Raw genomic sequence first — 20,383 nt, 5'->3', positions numbered from 1 at the left:
ACTGACATATTTTTTGTTTAACACTTGCTGTTGGCAGGAGTAGAGTTTTCATTTCTCAGTGGTTCTTCTGATTTCTGCTGTGCAGTAAAGTGAACATCTTTGTCATTTTCATCCAGAAGAATAATCTTCTTTCTTTAATGCTATTGTTGCTATTGAAGTAAGCAAAATTGTTGCAAATAATTTCAGAACTGACCTTAACAAAAATATATGTTGGATATCTAAGCAGAGTCTGTCAGACTGTGCCACTCTGGACCTCTTGTGCAGCACGGTTAAATCATCGTTGTTATTCTTTTATTCCCTCTGTATAAATATAACAGCAGTATAAAAATCTTTTTGATGTCTAGGATAGTGTATGGCATCACAGGAAAACTAAGGAGGTCTTCTAAGCTGATTAAATAAAACCAACAAGAGTCACAGGAGGGAAGGGAGGAGGGAAAACACTTGCTCGCCTGATCTGAGATGTTTGCAAAAGCTGCAGCAATTCTCCACCAGTTAAGGATTGAAGTTTCCCTGGTGGACTGATGACCTTTGATGTGATAATTGCTGGTTTTCCTGAAACTCCCAAAAGAGAGCATGTATAGTAGGGTTAGAATAAAAAGGGATAAATATTAATGAAGCATTGGATTTTCATTCAAAAACAGCAGGAGCCAAGCAGTTAAACGCTCCTTTTCATCCCATGAAACAGGATATAAACTAAGATCCCTATAATATTTGCCACACAGTTTACAAACCCTAATCTCTGAGTAGTTTTACAGTGTCATGTATCTCTGTAAGTACAAGCTTATTCTGTTGTTGAAAATTTCATTATTTATCTTAGATTTTTCTTCTTTTGAAATTGTCATATAAATTGAATTTTTTTAAGTATTAAGTTTTCCCCTCCAACGTAACACATACATAAATGTCAGGGTATTAATTTTCAATTAAGTGACCTTAGAAGTTTTGTTCTTCAGGTGAGGCTGAAGAAAGTGCCCTAGGATAAATGGTGAAAGTATTAAGTATTAGCCTTCTTTTGTTGTGGTTCACATGAAAGTTTTTATCCTTTACCTGAATCCAAGTTGATCCTAAGTTACTGCTTTTCAGCATCCACTTGCACACAATTCACTGTCATGTGCTTGATCACAGAAAATAACAGGGATATGTGCTATAGTGACTATACAATTTGCTTGCTCTGTCAGAAGCTGGGTGGAAAAAAAAATGTTTTCAGAGTAAAAAGAGACACTATAAGCCCATTGCTTACCAGAACAACTTTTTCTAGTTGTTTGGGGTTTTCTTGGGTTTTTGTTTGGGCATTTTTTTGTAATAGAGACAGACAGTTTTACTTATCTGGCGAAGTTACTTTCCTCTGGAGATAACTGTTGCTGTAGTTAGTAGGTGAAAAGTTACTTAAGAGTTTGCCAAAAGGCTTACAATCTCCATTTAGATTTAATTTGCATGTCTGTCATGGCTTGGAAAAGATTGAGTATTAGCCTTTCCTCTAGCATGTCAGTCATATTGTGCTGTTATCTGGAAGTATTTTAAAGACAAATAAAATTGAGATTTTCAGACTGATTAGATGGTGTGACTGCAAAGGCATTTTTGCATTGAAGAAATGTCTTTGTTTTAGCAGCCATCATATCTGACCTGCTCCCTAGGTCAATAAAGATGAAGGGCTCTTGGTCTGTGGCAGAAGAAACTCATTGTGGCTCTGCTTTCACATGCATACACTTACTGCCAGCCTAGCAACATGCACCTTCTCTCCAAATGATTAATACAGCATCAAATGAGACATACTGTTTCACTGGAAAACATCCTTGTGAGGCTGGCTGAAATGGGAGGTTAAATATCAAAGGGCTAACACAAAGAAAGGGACTGATCAAACAACTAGACTATTCTGTGGTTTACATGGGTTATTTTGCTGATGATTAGGTAAAGAAAAACCTGCTGAGATGAAGAGTAAGCAATTACATATTGAGGAAACTCTCATACTTATTACCTTATTAGTAGTATTCATGGACGGAGAGACCCTCCGCAGGGTGATCCCTTGCTAATTCCTTATCGACAGCGGCTTTGATGTGCATACATTATGTGATTTTCTTGGAGGAAAAGGCAGGAGTTATTCACTGAATACATAACTACCTAGCATCCAAGGAAAATTGCAGAATTGAGGAAACCTTTGTAAATAAAGAAGGCTGCATGTTAACTAAAGCGTGTATCTCATCTTCAGCTGTCAATGTTATTTCCTAGAAGGCTGGTTAATAAAAAGAATAAGAAAAGTAATAAGAATCATAACCACTAGTTAGTTCAAGACAGAATAATTTCCAGATTGTGAGGGAGACACTAAAATGTCAGCACAGAGGACAATATCAGTAATAGTTGGCTGTGGAAGTAGAGAAAACTTTGATTGCTTGATCACAAAAGTTTCCTTTTACTGAACTTTAGGTGTGTTACATGTACAGATAAGATTTGGAAAAATCATATTTGACAAACATTTTCACTAGAATAGCCATTCCTGGTTCTTTCCATGTGAGATACTGCTTTCTCTCTGGTAAGGATCCTGACTCTATGCTGACAGTCATTTTAAACTCCTTTCCTGCTCCAGGGCAGGGGAAAGGTGCTGGAGAAAAATTAGGTTCAGACATGAGTTGATATTTGGATGTGAGTTAGATGGACTCAAATACAGTGGTGGAATGGAAGAGAACATCTTACCTGTGCCTGTGTCAGTAATGAACCAAAAAAACCCAACAGATGGTGTCTACTCTTCAAATGCCAGCGTTTCTCCTTAAGGCACAAGCCTGTTGTGAGGACTTCCCTCTGTGGCAGCACACAGTCTAGGAACCTGTGAACAAAGCAGCTAAGTAATACCAATAACCTGGTTATGGGATCAGCAAATTCATCTGGCATTACTGTGCTAATTTAGAGTTGTTCAAGATGCGCTGCATTTGCTGCAACAGGTGACATGCTCATTTAACATGATGAAGCTGCCAAGATAGCCCACAACACAGCAGCAAGCAGATTTTAGTCCTCCCTGTTATTGTCCTTACTGAAGTCTGAATGCCCTGTAGATCATGCAATTTAAAATCACTTTGTCTTCAAAGAGTGTTGAGGATTTAAATGTAGAAGGTCTGATGGTTGCATATTTATATGTGGCAGAGAGCCATAACAGCTGAAGATTGCAAAATAAACATCTCTGAAAATTTTGTATTAGTAGATAGGTAAATATCAGTGAATCTTTTCAAGTTCCCTTATTTAACTCCTAAGGTAATGCACATCTTACATTACTGAAGGTCATGATTTGAGCCCTGCCAGTTGCTAAGCCCCATGGAGGTGCTCCCTCACTCCCACCCATCAGAATGGGGGAGAGAATAGGAACAGTAAAATGGAGAAAACCTGTGGTTTGAGGTAAAGATAGTTAATGACTCTGTAAAGAAGGATAATAATGCTACTAACACTCATACTAATAGAGTTAGAATACACAAAAAAAGTGATGGACAAGGCAATTGCTCACCACTCAGTGACCATTACCCAGCCAGTTACCAAGCAGCACCTTCCAGCCAGCTCTTCCCCAGTTTATATACTGAGCATGATGCTGTATGTTATGGAATATCCCTTGGATGAGCTGTCCCATCCCAACTTCTTGTGCCCCTCCAGCCTTCTCACTATCTTCAGCATGACAAGCTGGAAAGCCCTTGACTTAGTATCAAAATTACTTAGCAACAACTGAAAACATGCAATGTGCTCTCAACATGGTTCTGGACTAATCCCAAGACATGACACTATACCAGCTACTAGGAAGAAACTAACTAACTGACTGACTGACTGACTGACTGACTAACTAACTAACTAACTCTCTCTCAGAAGAAGCCAGGACACACAGTCTGTCTCACATCACTACAGTATAGAGCAGTAAGTGAAATGATGCTTTTACTTTGAACATTGATTCAAATATGGCATTGTCAGCTTATCATTTATCTTAATCATTTCTGAATAGTGTGTGATCATTTTACAAGTAACGAGATGAATTCAGTGTAAAACAGTATTAGCTCAAATGCAAGGTTGATGAATGGGAGTTCAGGAATACATCAGCCAGGAGTCTTATCTGAATGATCATCAAGGATCCAAGTTCATCAAGGATTCCTAGTTCCAGTCTAGCTTGACATGTCATCATCCCAAATAAATTAATGAATGGTGTTGGTTTTGAAAAGTCTGTCTGGTATAACATCCTCAGTCATAATATCATTGGATTTTAAGGCAAGCCTTGTACTTAGGACTCCTGTAATTTAATATTACAGGGATGTATGATCTGCATTATATCTTGCATTAAGGGTAAAGATGGCCAGAGGTTGAGTTTAGCTCTCAAGGATTCAGATTTTTTTTTCACTTCACAGTGCAATGGGAACAAAAGACTTCCGGTGCTTTTTGTTTTTTCCTTTCCCCTGCATGAAATTTTATTGAAATTTATTTTCAGATTGAAAAGTAAAGGTTTTCCATCTGACTCTCATACTTGGGAGTAAGCAAAAAGCTTAGTCTGGAGTCAGACTAGTCAAGCTGATCTTTCTTCATTTTAGTTTCAGTGCTATTGTGTTCATACCAGTGATAATCAATTAACTAATTCTTTCCATGGTAAATCAAGGAAGTCTTATGAAGTTTCTTACATAACTTTTCTGTTATGTAAGAATACATGAAAAAAATACTAGAAGTGTTATATTCCATGTATCATTTACAGAGAATGACAGATTAAAAATTTGTCCAAAAGTCCTATTCAACAGGATATTTCCATAACAGATGGCATGAGGAGTAGTTTTTCAAGCCTTAGGCAGGTATTAGATGCTAACTTGTGACATTCATCACTCAGTCTAGGAGATCCATCTGATTCACACTAGTCAATCAGCTGCCTTGGTTTTAAGCAATTTCACGCTAAAAAGAAAATGTATTAGCAATAGCTCTTTGCTATTTGGTTACAGTTATTTGCTTCCTAAAATTGCCTTCCCACTGTGTCCTCACCTGTAAGCTAAAACCTCTATCATTTGACTGTTAACAATGGATATATATTTTGCATAGTTGCTGAACTGAATGTCAAACCACAGAAGATAGGGTAATTTATAATAAGGCTCCTCTTTATCATGCTGGTGAAGGTGATTTGTGACATTCTACTGTACCACAGGTCTTGGTTGTTGTTTACACTGCTGTACACACAGTAGCTAATTCTATGGTTTCACCTGTTACAATTTCCTGGTGACATGTAGTTGCCCACTACAACTTTTATGGAAACTTTCCTGAAGTTATGGACAATGGTTTTAATTCTCATTCAGTCAGATAGATCCTTGTTCAGCCACTTACACCTGATCCTGTTGCTGCCTGTGTGTGTCACAGCCAAGAGGCGCCGCTGGCTCTGCTGCCCTGCCCACCCTCTGGCAGCTTTGCCTCCCTGCCTATGGCCAGGACCCCATTTCAGCCTCCTGGGGTTCCCCACCTCTGCCCACAGTACAGAACTCCATCTCAGCCCTGGAATGGAGTCCTGTAGGCTCCTCCCAGGCATTTCCCAGCACAGCCTGTGCCTGTCCTCCTCCCCAGGGAGCCAGGGGTGCCTCTGTGCCATCCTGCTGCTGGCTGTGGGCTAGGATGGGACAGGCTGCCAAGATCCTGCCTGGCTGCTCCTGGCCATGGCCCACAGGGCCCACACCGTGTCCTGAAAATGTGCCCATAGGTGTTGCTGGAAAGACATGAGGATTTCATTTGCACGTACATAAAAATTACATTAGCAGGTGTAGGAAACAGATGCCAACGCTCAGACATTTTGTCATATCTCTTTCCCAGCTCTACCCTGTGAAAAGTGGAATATGTAACTCAATATTGTAATAAAGATCTATTTTGGTAAGGAAAATCAAGTGAGGAAATGTGCAAGAGTTTAACAAATCATTGCAATCTTAACATAAATGCCTCTGACAGAGGTCAACAGAGCTTTTTAAATGTGGGAGATAATGGAAACATAAGTTGGTGCCATGCGATACTTTAACACAATGCATTTTTCATTTCAGATTCTTTCTCCTTCTTCATACCCTGAAGTGTTTGGTATATTTTTGACCAAATTTAAACATGTCTATAATCTGACCATATTATACCAGGCTGGGGAAAAGATAAGTTTCTAGGAACTTTCAATAAAATGGAAAAACAAGAAGATGGGGGGGGGGGGGAAAGTTTCTAGGAACTTTCAATAAAATGGAAAAACAAGCAGGGGACAGAGTGTGGGTTATGCACTGTGCTCTGTGGGTGCTGTCACCCACATCCTCAAAGTTGGGAGGGGAGTTAGGGTGTGTCATGTGTTCAAAACCACCTTGATTTTAAAGGAGGCGCTAAGGAGAGGCACGAATTTTATAAAAACACATTATAAACTTGAATAAAAGAACAAACTTATGAAGATGCTGTATTGTCAGGGCATCATCTTTTCTTCAATGCAGAATTCTTTTGTGGTGCCTCTCTGCATGCCATCACCACCACAGTAAGTGGTTTTTCCAGGCAGTTTTGATACTTTTGTCATGCACAAATTGCCATCTCCAGATATGCATCAGGACACTAAACACATATTACAGAGTATTTTCAGTCCTGAAATTTTTCTGTGTTAATGTTCAGTTCTGAATTCTTCTGCCACAAAGGAAAATTTTTGTGCAGAAAACAGTGGGGATTATTCCATGGCCTCCTTGTGGACTTTTTCTGAAACTTCTGCTCAAGAGGCCTTGATTGCTCTTCACTGTAAGCCATGGAAAGCACCTTTAATTTTGGAGGGAAATTGTTTGGAGTCTGTATTAAGCTAAGAAACCTGTGACTCTGACCCTCAGTCTCAGACTATTTACTAGTGAGACCTTATGATCAGAGCTTGTCTCTGTGAGTAACCCATACTTTTAGGAAGAATTAATAACTTCATTTCTAGGGTAGAAAAACCCTGGGAAACACATTAATCAGTGTGTGGTTAACAGCTGATAATGACATCTCAAGAACAATATACTTTTTGATAAATTTTAAGATACTGAAATATAAAAATTATTTGTAAAATTTAATGCATGCATAGCTGGTTATGATTTGACTTCTTTTTTAGGACACTTTTCCTATAAAACTGCTTTATTGTACCTACAAATTTTCCATCAAAATTTCTTAAATTAAATCTAGAAATAAACATATTTTGTAAATGAAATGCAATAGAAACTTTGGAAAATTGTCATGACTCACCATCTGCAGCCCTCTGTTTAGAGTTTTGCAGTCTTCCAAGAAGTAAATAAGCAGTCTAAATCATATTTTAAGGAACAATTGGAACTTGTTGACAGTGTTAAAAATTGAAATTCCATATTTTAAAGCAGTATCTGTTTGACATAGTGAGACAGAGGATGTAGCATTTAAGCTGCCTTCATTTAGACTTTAAAATCAGTCATATGGGACATAAGGGGTCCCTCTGGAAAACTATTCGTTTAACTCAATAAATTACTCATTTTTGCTTGTTTATTTTAAAGGACAACATATACAGGAATGTATTCATGGCAGATGAATTAGCTCCTGTATTATGAGCCTGCAGTGTGGTTAGTGTGAAACATTTACACCACCCAGCTCATCAGAAACCAGTGAGATCATTTGTTTCATTCCAACTGTACTCTTTGCATTTACACGGGGCCTGGGTATTTCAAATCTCTCTTTTCTCATACACAAAGTTGTACTTTCTTTCCAAGTCCCAACTGCTCTAACTTTTTTATTAAGAAGAGAAAAAAATCACCAGAAAATATTTTAAAATCAGGTTTTATTTCTGGTGAAGAAATGACCACTGAAATAACTTGAGGACTTTTCCCCATTTCAAAGGACAAGGATAAAACATGAAATTTTGGCTAGTTCCTTTGACTGAGAAACAAAATTTAGCCTTTAGCATTTCAGAACTCTAAATAGGGGGACAAATATCAGGAATTTCTTATAAACTGCGTACAGTGATGAAATAGGTGTAACAGAAAGCCAATAGAAAGGGTCTCAGACTTATGGACAATGACAGACACAGATGTTGCTCCTTGATGCTGCTGTACACTAAATTCTAGGATTGTCTTGAATAGTATTCCAGCTCCAGGTTGCAAATATGGGAAAGACATCAACAAACTGGAGTGTGTTTGGTAAATGACCATTAAGATGCTTGGGGCTGCAGTCCTTGTCCCATGTGAAGAAGTTAGAGGAGAAGTGTTGTTCAGCCTGGAGAAAGAGGAGCTTTGGGGGGGTCCAACTAGAAAGAGGTCACTGATAAGACAGAGCCTCATTCTTGGCAGTTGTCCATGGCAGGAGGACAAGGCAAGAAGGCAATGGACATAACTTGAAATATAAGACATTCAGACTGGGTCTAAAGAAAAACAAATTTCACCCTCAGAAGGGTTAAGCAGTGGAATAGGGCCCCGGAGCATCTCGGCAGTGTTTACCCTTGGGGTTTTCAAACATGACTTGGTAAAGCCCTGAGCAGCCTGGTCTGACCTCACAGCTGAGCCTGCTAAGGACAGAAGAGCGGATTCTCTATTGGTCTGAACATTCCTGAATTGGGTCATTGACACCGTTTATGAGACACCTTTCATATAAGAACAGTTTCTCTACATTTAGGGAAAAAAACCCAACCATCCAGTAAAGCAAACACTGATGTTTGATAATCACTGTAAAATGAGATGCCTCTTAAATTCCTTCCTACACAAAATGAAGAAAAATGCTGTGGTCCTCTTCTTTGCCTTTCTAACTCCTCTCAATTTTCTGGGATCAACTTCCTATACATCCTAGTCCTTGACATTCCTGATCCATGCTGCATTATTCAGAAGCTCTGCCTAATGATTACCAATTTCCATTCCCATTTTCCCTTCTCTGTGCATTATGCACAGTCCAGTGTTGCAACATAAGATTGACTGCCTGCTCCACCACTCCTAGAAAAAATAATTCAGTATGTGCTGAGCACCTGAGTAGAATCTTGGCTCATGAGCAGGCTTACAATTAATGATATATATACAGTTATTTATATTTATAAAAAATAAAGATGGTATAAAATCATGTCTCTTCAATGCTAAATAGAAACTTTGCTTAATAAGAAGTGCATTGGAAACAAAAAAAAAATGTTTGCCTCAATATATTTAGCTTCCTCTTCCATGCTTTAAAACTGTTCTCTCATCTACAGAAGCCAGTACTATGAAATTGAAATACCTGTATGTGTACTTGAAAGATGAAGAAAATGTTTCCCCAGGCATTTTCACTAGGAAAATGAAGGTGCATTTATATGTGCTATCCCTTCAAAATGTTTTCTGAGATAAAGTTGTTCACAGAATAATTTCAGCAAGTCATTCTTGAGTTTTTTAGATCTCATACTGAAGAGTATTTTCAAACAGCCCTTTGAGAATGGATTTTCAGAATTCAGGTTGGAATAATTGGCATTCTTCAGACAAAAAAGCTGTATATGGTATATTCTGTCCTTGAACAGGCAAATGGGACTCTAATTTCAGGATTTTTTGACATGAGCTTTCAGATGAAAGCCAGTATTCTGCTGCTTTGTACATTTTGGCCTTTCTTCATGTACCATTGATGCTTAGATGTTTTCTGAAATAGAGATACCATAGATCTTAAAATATTGTTGCACCAGGAATGAAGAGCCTGCAGGAAGTTGTTTTAAGGAGCTGAGCAGTCCTGTTGAACACAAGAGACTTACTTCATTTGCACAGCAGGACATGTATCAGAGGTTAAGTAAGTCTTAGACACCTGGTTTGGCAATAAAATCCATCAGTTGTACTCCTTGCTCATATTTGCTGCCATTCCTGCACTAAACCATTTCCACCTGATAGGACAGGACAATGTGTGGATGACTTTCTGAGTTTTCCCATGGTGGGTCAGTCACAGGTGACTCTGCAACTCTCCCTGAGCACACTCAGGTGTGTTCTGGAGTGGGGACTGTGGCACAGTGAGGTGAGGGGAGGCAAGAGGACTGGGAGGATTTCTGTGACAGCAGACACCAGTCCCCAGTGTTCCTGGTAGCTAGTAGGGGTTCTGCATGTGTACCACCAGAAAAGGGAGCTTGGGGAACTCCAAGGGCTTCCTGATTACAAAGGAGATTAAAGGGAAGGTTGGTGGCAGGGTGATGTTGTTCTGAGCAGGGCCTCAAGTCAATGCATCTTCCTTGCTGACTGGTCTTTATGAAACAGGATATGAAGCATGGTTTGGTTTTTTGGGTTAGTTTTGTTTGTTTGTTTGTTTGTAACGGATTGTTTTGTTTGGTCTGTCTGTTTACTATTAATAGTAAGCTGGTTTCTCTATAGTACAGGTTTGTCAGGGAGGAGTTTATTTGCAAACACATTTCTTGGCCTGTCAAGGAGCTTTTACATGTATATCAGTGAAGGCAGAATTTATACTGTGCCAGGACTGGAAAAACTGCTTGACAAGAAGTAGCATAGTAGGAGAGATCTTGCTTTAAAAACAGAACTCAGGGCCTGAGGCATTGGTGCATATCTTAGTAGCCCTATTAAATTCAGTTTGAACTTATTGAAAGTAAAACTCATTAGAATATAATGGGATTATATTAAAACAATTTATTAGACTAGGACTCCAGACCTGAAAGTGAAAGAAAAAGTCAACAATCTGTAGGGGACCTAGATGCACAAGAAGACGTTTGCTGTATGTAAGCACACAAAGTGCTGGTGCTAAAATAAATTTACTTTCTGCACTGTAATATAATACAGAAAGTTTTCCAAAAGCACTTAGAACTGCCTGACTCCCCTGGCTATCCCGGGGATGGCACCTATCTAAAGCCCTGTGGTGTTTCTGAGTCCATCCTCTGACAATACAACTAAAAATATATTTAGGTTCCTCTCCTAGACATAGAGGTGATGTTCCCTGTTTACATTCATGCACTTGTGTAGATTCATGCAGGGAACTCCTCCCCCTTCAGCCCTTACATGAACTCCTCTGGTGCCCATGGGCTGCTGCTGCTTTCCCTGGGCAGTCAGCAAGGAGAGTGGCCAGAGCAGCCCCGGGTCAGGCTCAGCCTCCACTCCAGACCACCCAGCCCCAGGAAGGCACCACCTACCCTGACCCCTCCCCGTGACAACAGACAGCTGGGGGAGGTCTAGAAAATAAACTTTAGAAATGAAGAGTTTTCTCTCCAGAGGAGATGTGGAAAGCTATGGTCTTGCATGGTTTCTAAAGCCAGTGAACTTAAACAGGAATTAAAAGAAATGTGCAAACTGTGTTGCTGTTGTTCACCTCTGTGATATGGTCTCCCACTGCAAGACTACTTACTGAATTGTCAGTGTGTTATTGTGTAGTATATTTTCATAATGCCCCACACTGCTGAAGTGAGCAAGTGGGCCATTATGCTATTTATAGCAAAAATATGTGGGTTTAAAGTGGAATTTTAAAATTACCTGAGATTCCCTCATATACAGAATTTAGTTTTCGTATTTGAAAAATAATTGGAGTCTTTTAGTAATTATATTACCTTCTAGCTGAAAAGCCACTTCCTTTAAAGATAAAAAAAATCTGATATCAGAGGCCTGCTTGGAGCCTAGCACACATCTAATTATCTCTCTCAGTCTTAATTATTTAGCAAGTGCTAATAAACTGCACGTATCATGACACTCATGTGTAATAAGCATATAAATTTAATTTATTTTTTTCCCTCTCTTTGAAGACTAACAGACATGGAATTCAATCACAAGGCAATGGCATTATAGCCTCCAATATAACATGAGGTTTTAATAAGCCTCCTGTTTGCTGCACACATGTGCTTAAGACTGCCTGGAAACCAAATCAGTAGAAAAAAGGGATTACTTTAGATTACTTTGAAATGTGCATTGTTTGAAATGGCCTCTGGTGACCAGCTTTCATGAATGGCTGATTTTACTTGTGGGGCACATCATCTGGCTCAATTATACCAGGCTCTTTTGTATGACAAGTGTACTCCTTGGCTGTGTTGAAATATGAAATTCTAAAACAAAGTAAATCAGATGGTGAGAAATGAATTTAGGTAACTGTATATTATTAGAAGCTTGTACCTTAACAGTGGGCATTCTTCTTACTGAAAAATATGTGGGAATTCTGTTTTGAAACTTGCACATATTTGAAGTTAATATAAAAACATTAATTTTCATTTTCTTTAATGTTTTGTTCCGCTATATTAGCAGCATTAAAATGAAATACACGTTTTTCTTTTCTCAAAGGTAGATCATTTCTCCTACACTTGTTTATTTTTAAAATGTTATTGGAGTTTGTTGTTTCACCCTAACAGATGAAGTGTTGGAAACTTCTACCTACTAAGAATATCCCTTAACCTGTACAAAGTTATAAAAGTGGGTTAGCAAGCCTGCATTACACTTTCAAGTCGCTGCAAGCTTTTTCCTTTCCTGTCGGTAACTGTTTGCAAAATTACAATGTAAAAACGTAATGTAAGGTTATGATTCTCCCTACCTGCAATTACTTTAAATTATAGTTAGTTTAAATTAATCTAGCCTGAGGCACTGAGGATCCATCATTAGAATGCACAGATTACATTTGAAAGGGGAGAAGATATCTGATTGATTAGTTAAGTGTGTTGGAAATCCAATAGATAGTGATTAGATTAGACCCAGATAGGAACTACATTCTTTGTGTTCACTGTAAATCCTGTACTTTACAACCTAGATTAGGGGATTAACCTTTAAGAAGAAATGGTAAATCTTGCTTTTTCCTGACTTCTGCTGTACTGTAATTGTGTTTCCCATGGCTGCAGGCTCAATATTCCCACAGGAAACTGACCTGCAGATTTACACGGTCGTGCCTGGTAGTCTGAGGTTGCAGTGTTTGCCTTTAAAAACGAGATAGAAGAGTAAGATGTGAGAAGAGCTTTAACATTGCTAAACTTAAAACAGTCGTCTGTCAACAGCTTTTTCCACTGAAGTGCTTCACTGTATTAGTGAAAGTGAGAGTTGCTATTGTTGTTGCAGGGTGTTACAACCCTCTAGTCATCAAGGCAATATGATTTAAGGGAGAGATTTAAGACCTCTGAACTACTAGGTTGCTGGGTATAGCTGAACATCTCGCCTCCCTGACCTTTTATTATGTAGTTTCAATCTGTCTGCACAATCTTCATGCAATTACTAATCTTATGAAGTTGCTAATTTTGTTGAGTCTCAAACCACACACTTGTCATGATTCACAGCATAGACCACGTGAGACTTGGAGAGGTCCATCCTCCCTGTGACACAAACTTCAAAGATTCACAGAAGTTGTATGTGTGTGTCTCAGGAAAACCCTTTTACATTCCTTCACCCTGGAGTTTCCATGTATGCAAAATGTTCTCAAATACAGCAGCAATGTCAGGGGGACTCATCTCAATTTAAAGCATACAACTTACAGTGGTAGGTGTAAACCCTGAATCTGATATTTGTAGGGTCATGGATGGATGGAGGAAGCCACCTCCAGTTTACATGGTGCCACTGACAGTGGTTTCTGGCAGTACAGGCAGACAGGCAGGTTTTTGAAATTATGCTGAGCAGGTGCCCAGCAAAGTGACCAATCTCCAAGGTCATATTGGAAATTACAAAACACTGACAATAGCAGAATTCCAACCCTGAATTAAGAGAGTTTTTCTAGTTGTTCTTTTCCTTTCTCTTTTTCTTATTGAAAGTCAGATTTTAAGGAAACAGAGAACACTGGGATCATGTTCCTGTAAAAAAAGCTCATTAAAGCCAAAAATGTCAAGTCAGCAGGTCAGAGGTAAGATACATATGAAGATTCTCTTCTGCTTGAAGAAAGCAAGCTCATTTTCTTGTGGTGATTGATATCCAAGGATTTGTTTCTTTGAGAGGTTTTATCCATTTATTTATCAGAGAAACCTATAAAAAAATCCAAGATTATTGTTTGCATAAAGAAAATGAAAGAAAACAACATAACTGAACACTTGCAGTGACAAGGTCTTCTACTTCTTTTCCATGCATTTGATGTACTTTGTGCAATTTTCTTGCACTTGTCAGAGAATTTTAAAAATGTCCTAGGTTGCAAAACATTTGTTTGTGGACTGTATCTTAATTACATACAACTATGTCAATTTATGGAGGCAGGGAAATCTAACTACAGAGACCAAATCTGTAGGATCCTGTATAGTAAAGAGGAACACTGCACAAATAGGTGCTGCACTAGCAAGTTTATTGATTTAGGAACCCTGTGATACCTTACATTCTTAATTCACTGGACATATTTACTACTAATAACTGGGGAACAGAAGCCAGAATTCTCATTCTCATGTTTGCTGATGGTACAAACCTGAGGGTAGTGACTGATACACTTGAGGGCTGTGCTGCCATGGCAGGAGGTTTGGATTAGATGATCTCCAGAGTTCCCTTCCAACCCTGATGATTCTGTGATTCTTAAGCTTCACAGTTACAGTCCACATCATTACTAGTATTATTGTTACTATTACCCCTCTTTCCTTTATTATCTGATCCATTTTTGTTTCAAAGGAAAGGCCAATAGGACAGTGGGCCTTAACATATGACTTTGGATAATATAATGCCCCAATGTTCATGCTCAAAAGAAAACACAAATGCAGAGAAAACAAAGTTGTTTGCCCTTTGTTACCCCTTGGTCATGAATTACTGATGTGGGGCATAGCCCGTGGTACTGGAGAGGGACATATGTCCAGTATTACTCACTGTCCCCACATTTGATGTCAGATTTACAGACAGGCAATATGTTCCTGTAAGCCAAATTCCCTGTGTATGATACATGGAAGACACATTTGTAGATTATTAAATACGAATAAGTTCATATATCTTTAAAACTTATGATGGCATATTCATGTGCATACTCAGTGCCCCCTTTCATAAACAAAGTGCATGACTCTGGACAGATTTTATTGGCCAAACACAAAATGGCAATTTAAGTGAACTGAGTGAAAATGTGGACATAAGAACAAAGTGACAAATGCTCTTTTTTGAATACTGGCTGCCTTTTGCTGTGTTCCAAACTAAGCACTTTCAGTCAATGCCGTGAAAAATCTTGAAGTGTTCTGGATCAAAATGAGTAACAAGTCTACAGACTTTCAAAAGATACTGTTCTGCCTTTTGCTTTTCTTCTAAATCACTGAAAGTTACTCTCTTACAAGACCTTGAAATAAAGTCCTCATACTTTTTTTGCCACACCACACAAAGTGGCACTGTAGCCTTTCTTTGCAGTGCTCTGCCAGTGTAATTCAAGTTTCATGGGTAATTAATTCTCCACGCCAACAAGTCCCTGAACTGCATGTTATAATACTAGCTGCATAGAAACAAGTAAAGATGCAAGTTCTTTTATTCCTTGAAAGGTGATTGCAAACTATGTATTTCTGCTCCTGTGGGGGAAAAAAAATTATTTGGATTCTTCTGGTTTCATTTATTTACTAACTGCAATTTGGTTATCATAGGTATCGTCTATAAGAAAAAGATACTGTAAAATTCCCATATAGATCAGGACTTGTTTATTTGCTAGGGAAAAAAAAGTATTTTGCAGTACCATCTTGATTTCTTAACACAAAAAAATACAGTTCGCTTCCCCATGTAACTTGAAAAGTTCTTTTTTAGAATTTCTTGTATTTTTGTCTGTTTCTTAAGACCAATTGCAGTATCTGCAGGGGCACTTATATTTTACCAGCCAGTATTCAACACAAACACTGCAGCCTTGTCTTCCCTATTAACCCTGTATTTTGACAGTTTTCTTTACTTAAGTTCCTTCTAGGACTGGGAAACAGGCTGTAAAAGGACTAGCTGTCAAAGATCACCTTTTAATAAAGATTTACCATGTGCAAAACTGAAAGATGAGCAACAAAACATGGCATTACTGTGCTGTTTTATAAGAACCATTCAATGAAACTTGGATAATTAATTTTATATGTATAAATATGTCCTGATATTTTCCTTTATCCATGAAGAATAAAAATGTTAGAGCAGGAAGAGAAACTTTCATACTCTTATTTCTAGCAAAGACCTGCCTAAGGTGCCTCAAACATGCTAGAGGAAAGGAATTTTTTTAAATACTAATACAGACCAGACAGGTTGAAATGAAGAATACTTGTTAATGTCCATTTGGATTAGCATAAATTTTATTAGCACTGAGGTGTAATTGTCAGGAGCTTGCAGTTTCGTACGGTGGGGGATTATTCAAACACATTGGTGCCAATGTTTGCTCAGTGCAGTCAAGATGACTGCACCTTCTGGGTCAACATTGTCTGAAAAAGTTTGCTGTACAACTGAGGTAAGAAACTAAACATTGAGCCTCACTTCATATAGCCATTTGTGCTTTGTGATGTGAGTCAAAGTTTCGCTATTTAAAGATCAGACATCTAGAGACGTTGTATTTCTGCTTTTGCACCACGAGCATGTATCTGGTGTGTGTCAGAGGAAAGCTGACTTCCCTGGTAACCCCGGTCTTTGGGGCTCTTGTCAGATTTTATGTGACTTAAGAGCATATACATGGAAATTGAACTATTTTTAAAAGTCCATCCAGGCTAAGTACAGACTTCCAGTTACTTATCTGAATGTTGTGTAATCAGTAAAATGGCATTTGCTGTTCGATGGCGATCCCCTGTATTGACTTTGCAGTGCTGTAATGTTAGCGGAAGGCTGGAGTGTTGGTTGGTGCAGAGACAATGAAAGACAAGATCTCTCTGCCACAGACACTTGGGTTTTCCTTTTAAAGACGTTCACACTCTTCTGGTGTAATTACAGCCTGCCAGAGTGAGGAGCATGAAACTGTTTAGCTTGCGAAGCTTAAAATAAAAGGTGTATGTGGAAACAAGAACACGATCCTTTTTCTAGCAGTCCAGCACCAAGTCCCATCCCCTCCCTCTGCTGTGGCTTCTTCCCCTGAAATTTAGAGCATCTCCCTATTAACGCATTTTTAGGTGAGTGATTGGAGGCCCCTTTTGTCTTCTGTGTCGCTCTCATTATTTCTGTTTATTAATCTGTTTGTGGCTCATGTTGCATGTCTGAAGTCTCAGGTGTGGGTGCACAGGTCTCGTGATTTATGCTCCAGTCTAATTATGTAAGGCGCACCCCAGTTCCCATGCGCTCTTCCCCTTGGGCAAACTTCTTGATTGTTCTTGGGCTTGGGTGGTTTTGTGAGGTTTTTTTTAATTGACCAATATCGCCGTGCTTTTACCCAGAGTCCCAGAATAAAACCAGAAGAAACGTATGTGGCAGGTCAATACCCTGGAGGGAACAGGCATGACTCCGTGGTTTCTTTCCCACCCCCTTCCTTTTTGCCCCCAGATATTCCCTCCCTTCCCTTGTGTTACAGACGGGTTTTGCAGAGCTTCAGTCAGTAATGCCAAAAATGTCAAAGTGTAAGTGGCTACCCCTTCCTCTCCAGACCAATCAGTCATTTTCAGTCACTGGTTTAGATGAGCTGCAGCAAAGCCAAGCCTCTGTGCTTGCAGCAGGTCTTACAAAAGCAAGGCTGTTTGACTGGCAGGCACGGAGAGGGGGCTCTGATAAGGCACTGAGACAAGTCTGGAAGCGCAGTATCAAGGACGAGGCTGTGGCAGAGCTACTGTGCATTATGGATGAGGCGCTCAGCTCTGGCGTTGATTGATTGAGGGACGGTTGTGCTCTTTCACAATGCTGGGTAAGATCATATGGACCATCATTTAATATGAGCCTTCTTGGCAGTGGGAAGATGACTTTTCACACAGTGATCCCATGCAGATTGCAAATGACAGCCATGCTCTCCCCTCTGCTTTTTAAGGGTTTAGTCTCTCATGCAGGTGGGTTAACCTAAAACAGCATCAGTGCTTGCCAGGTGTGACATGCTGGAATTAATGCTTGTTCTCAGAATCTCACCATAAATTTGACTATAAATATTGGAAAAGCCCCTGTGTCTGATGATGTGAGATACATGTCCTTTATCCCTAGCAGCCAAGGTGCCATCCACCCCCTGCATAGGTATGATATTAGAGTAAGCAGGGGAGTCATGGAGAATGCAATTTTTTTCTATTCTTTTCTTTCAGGACAGAGAAAGAAGCTGTAAGAAACAGTTCTGGAGACTCTGAAGCACAGCCACAGTACTGAGGTCTCTGACTGACAAGCCTTCTGCTTTCTCCTTCTCCCAGGGCTCCTCCTACAGATGTTCTGAACACGTCTGCATCCCAGCAATTTTTTACTGCGCCCAGGTACTGAATGTAAGGAACCAAGCTGCATAAAAAGAAGCGTGGGGTGTAGGAGAAGGAGCACTGTGGGGAGTTTACCAGAAGTCATGTCTATACAAAATGCAGGCATGACTTCAAGCAAAAATTATTTGAGAGAGCATAGTTGCAGAATGACCGAGTTTATTCTTAGAAAATGACAGAATAAAGCTCTCAATCAACAATATAGCTTATAATCATGTTAAATGGTATGTGTCAGGCTTGACTTCCCTAAGTGCCATCCTTTCAATGCATGACTGGAAGTTTATTTATTGCTTGAACAGAATCTCTCTTCCTCCCTACAGGTCTTGAAAACTAGAGTTCAGGAACTTCTGGATCAGTCTTTTCATTGAAATACTGGAACTACTATGAAGCCTTCTTGGTTTGCACTCATGTTGGCAGTGCTCAGTACTGAAATGCTAACAAGTCACTGTTCCACCATCAAGTCCCCGAGGTTCAGAGGACGTGTGCAGCAGGAGCGAAAGAATATCAGACCGAATATCATCCTTGTACTCACAGATGATCAAGATGTGGAGCTAGGTGAGAAATAATTGTTGTTTGCTACTACATTTTGTCATGAGTCTTTCAGTAGTTTATGCCTAGCAGAAAGAAATTTAAATTCAGGGACGTTGATGGTCCTGGAATAGTATCAGAATGTGGGGCAAGTTTGGAAAGTGAGTTAACAGTATTATTTAATGGCATTCATCACATCTAATTATAGACTTTGAGATATATATGCTTATCAAAATCCACCATACAAAGCTTTAATCAGCACGACAAAATTATTTAATAATGCATGCAAGGACATACGTGTAAAAAACTTGCATCAAAAGCCTTTTTTCACTCTATGACTTTTTGTAGCATTCAGAAATTGGAGTCTTATGAGGCCAGCATTTCCCTCAGCCCTGTATAGGTGTCTGTATCTCTACATATTTGTCACAGGGATGTGGATACTTATCCACAAAGACAAACTGGCCTAGTTTCAGGATTTAGTAATCTTAATATTTGTATGAATTACTGAAGTGTTTAAAATCCATCTGCTTTAAGAACTATGCTGTATGTATAAAAATATGGTAGTTTTGCTTTCACAAGTATACTAAATATCTGAGCACATACCAGTCGGTGATTTTCACATATTTTTCTTAGGGTGGAAAAAGTTAAAACACTTAGATGATGTTCCAGGAGGCCTTTGAATGTTTTCCATTAAGTAAGTTAGAAAGATATTAATGGTAGTTATGCATATAACTGATTTTTTGGTTCACTGCCCAAAATGAAAAATCAAGGAGAGAAAGAGGATCATTTTAGGTTACCCCCAAGCAAATATTTTGGGTTGTGAGATCAAAAAGGTGAAAAAATGGCAAATTAAGTTGAAATGAAATCTTGCATTCTTTGCTTTTTTTTTTTTTATGGGAGACATATTTTTAATAGAAGTATAGTGAATTTCTAGACAAAATGCCATAAGACATTGAAAAATAAAAACTGCTTCATTCCAGAAAACTTCATTTGTTCTAAAATCACATACTTTCAGACAGAAGATTGTAGACAAAATATGGTCTGTATCTAAAAGCAGTTCTTGGTTGCTCGCATTTTTGTATTTGCCATGATACAACAATAATTTCATAGTCCTTCAGGGTTCTGAGAAGATAATTAATAAACTATATTTCATGACTGAGGGTTGCTGCTTTTATGCAGCAGAGCTCCAGACACAGGCCTTTATATCTGAGCGATTCTTTTATTTTTTTTTATTATTTATTTTCACTCTTTCAAACCTCTGCTCTGTTTAGCCATGCTGCATATTGAATAGCTGTTCCCAGTTCTATTTTTGGTTTAAAATACAGCTCTTACAACAGGAGTGCATTTCATCTTGGTGGAGTCGTTCTGAAAAATTTTGTTAAAAGGGTCAAGTCAAGTTTTCCTTTTTGTGGTCTGAAAGATCCTACTCTCTCCAGGGCACTCAGGGCACTGGGGAAGGTAGGTCAGCAGACACAGATCTCTGAACACAGCGTTACCAACTTGCTGTCCTCAGTCTGGTGAGAAGGTTTGCGAGTGGTGGAAAAGGAGGAAGGATGTGGCGAGTCACTTTGTTCATCCTGCGGAGCTCTTCTCTTTGAAAGCTGCTCTGAATGCTCACAGGGCACTCTGGCTCCTATTAGCAGGCAGCTGAGCAATAGCCTGGGTGTGTGTGCATTCCCACTGCCTTGAATGAACACACAGGTTTCCCCTTTTCATAGATCA

At 39.0% G+C, this 20,383-nt stretch overlaps 1 protein-coding gene across 7 annotated transcripts in view; it reads left to right on the top strand.

The window, feature by feature from the left end:
• SULF1 (sulfatase 1) overlaps positions 1-20,383 on the top strand; it is a 123,509-nt gene that overhangs the window by 41,363 nt on the left and 61,763 nt on the right. For 5 of the 7 annotated variants that reach the window (XM_054285042.1, XM_054285039.1, XM_054285034.1 and 2 more), the window contains 2 exons: positions 17,975-18,136; positions 18,454-18,688. In XM_054285042.1, coding sequence (XP_054141017.1) covers positions 18,517-18,688 — 172 coding nt within the window. In that variant the 5' untranslated portion in view covers positions 17,975-18,136; positions 18,454-18,516. The remainder of the gene's footprint in view (positions 1-17,974; positions 18,137-18,453; positions 18,689-20,383) is intronic. The other 2 variants (XM_054285037.1, XM_054285035.1) reach the window with 1 other exon arrangement.

This window comes from Melozone crissalis, unplaced genomic scaffold, assembly GCF_028551555.1.
Source record: "Melozone crissalis strain CALT ecotype California unplaced genomic scaffold, PUWL_Pcris_2 ptg000042l_1, whole genome shotgun sequence".
Taxonomy (NCBI): domain Eukaryota; kingdom Metazoa; phylum Chordata; class Aves; order Passeriformes; family Passerellidae; genus Melozone; species Melozone crissalis.
The sequence above is the reverse complement of the archived record's forward strand: the minus strand, read 5'-3'. Positions and strand labels throughout refer to the sequence as shown.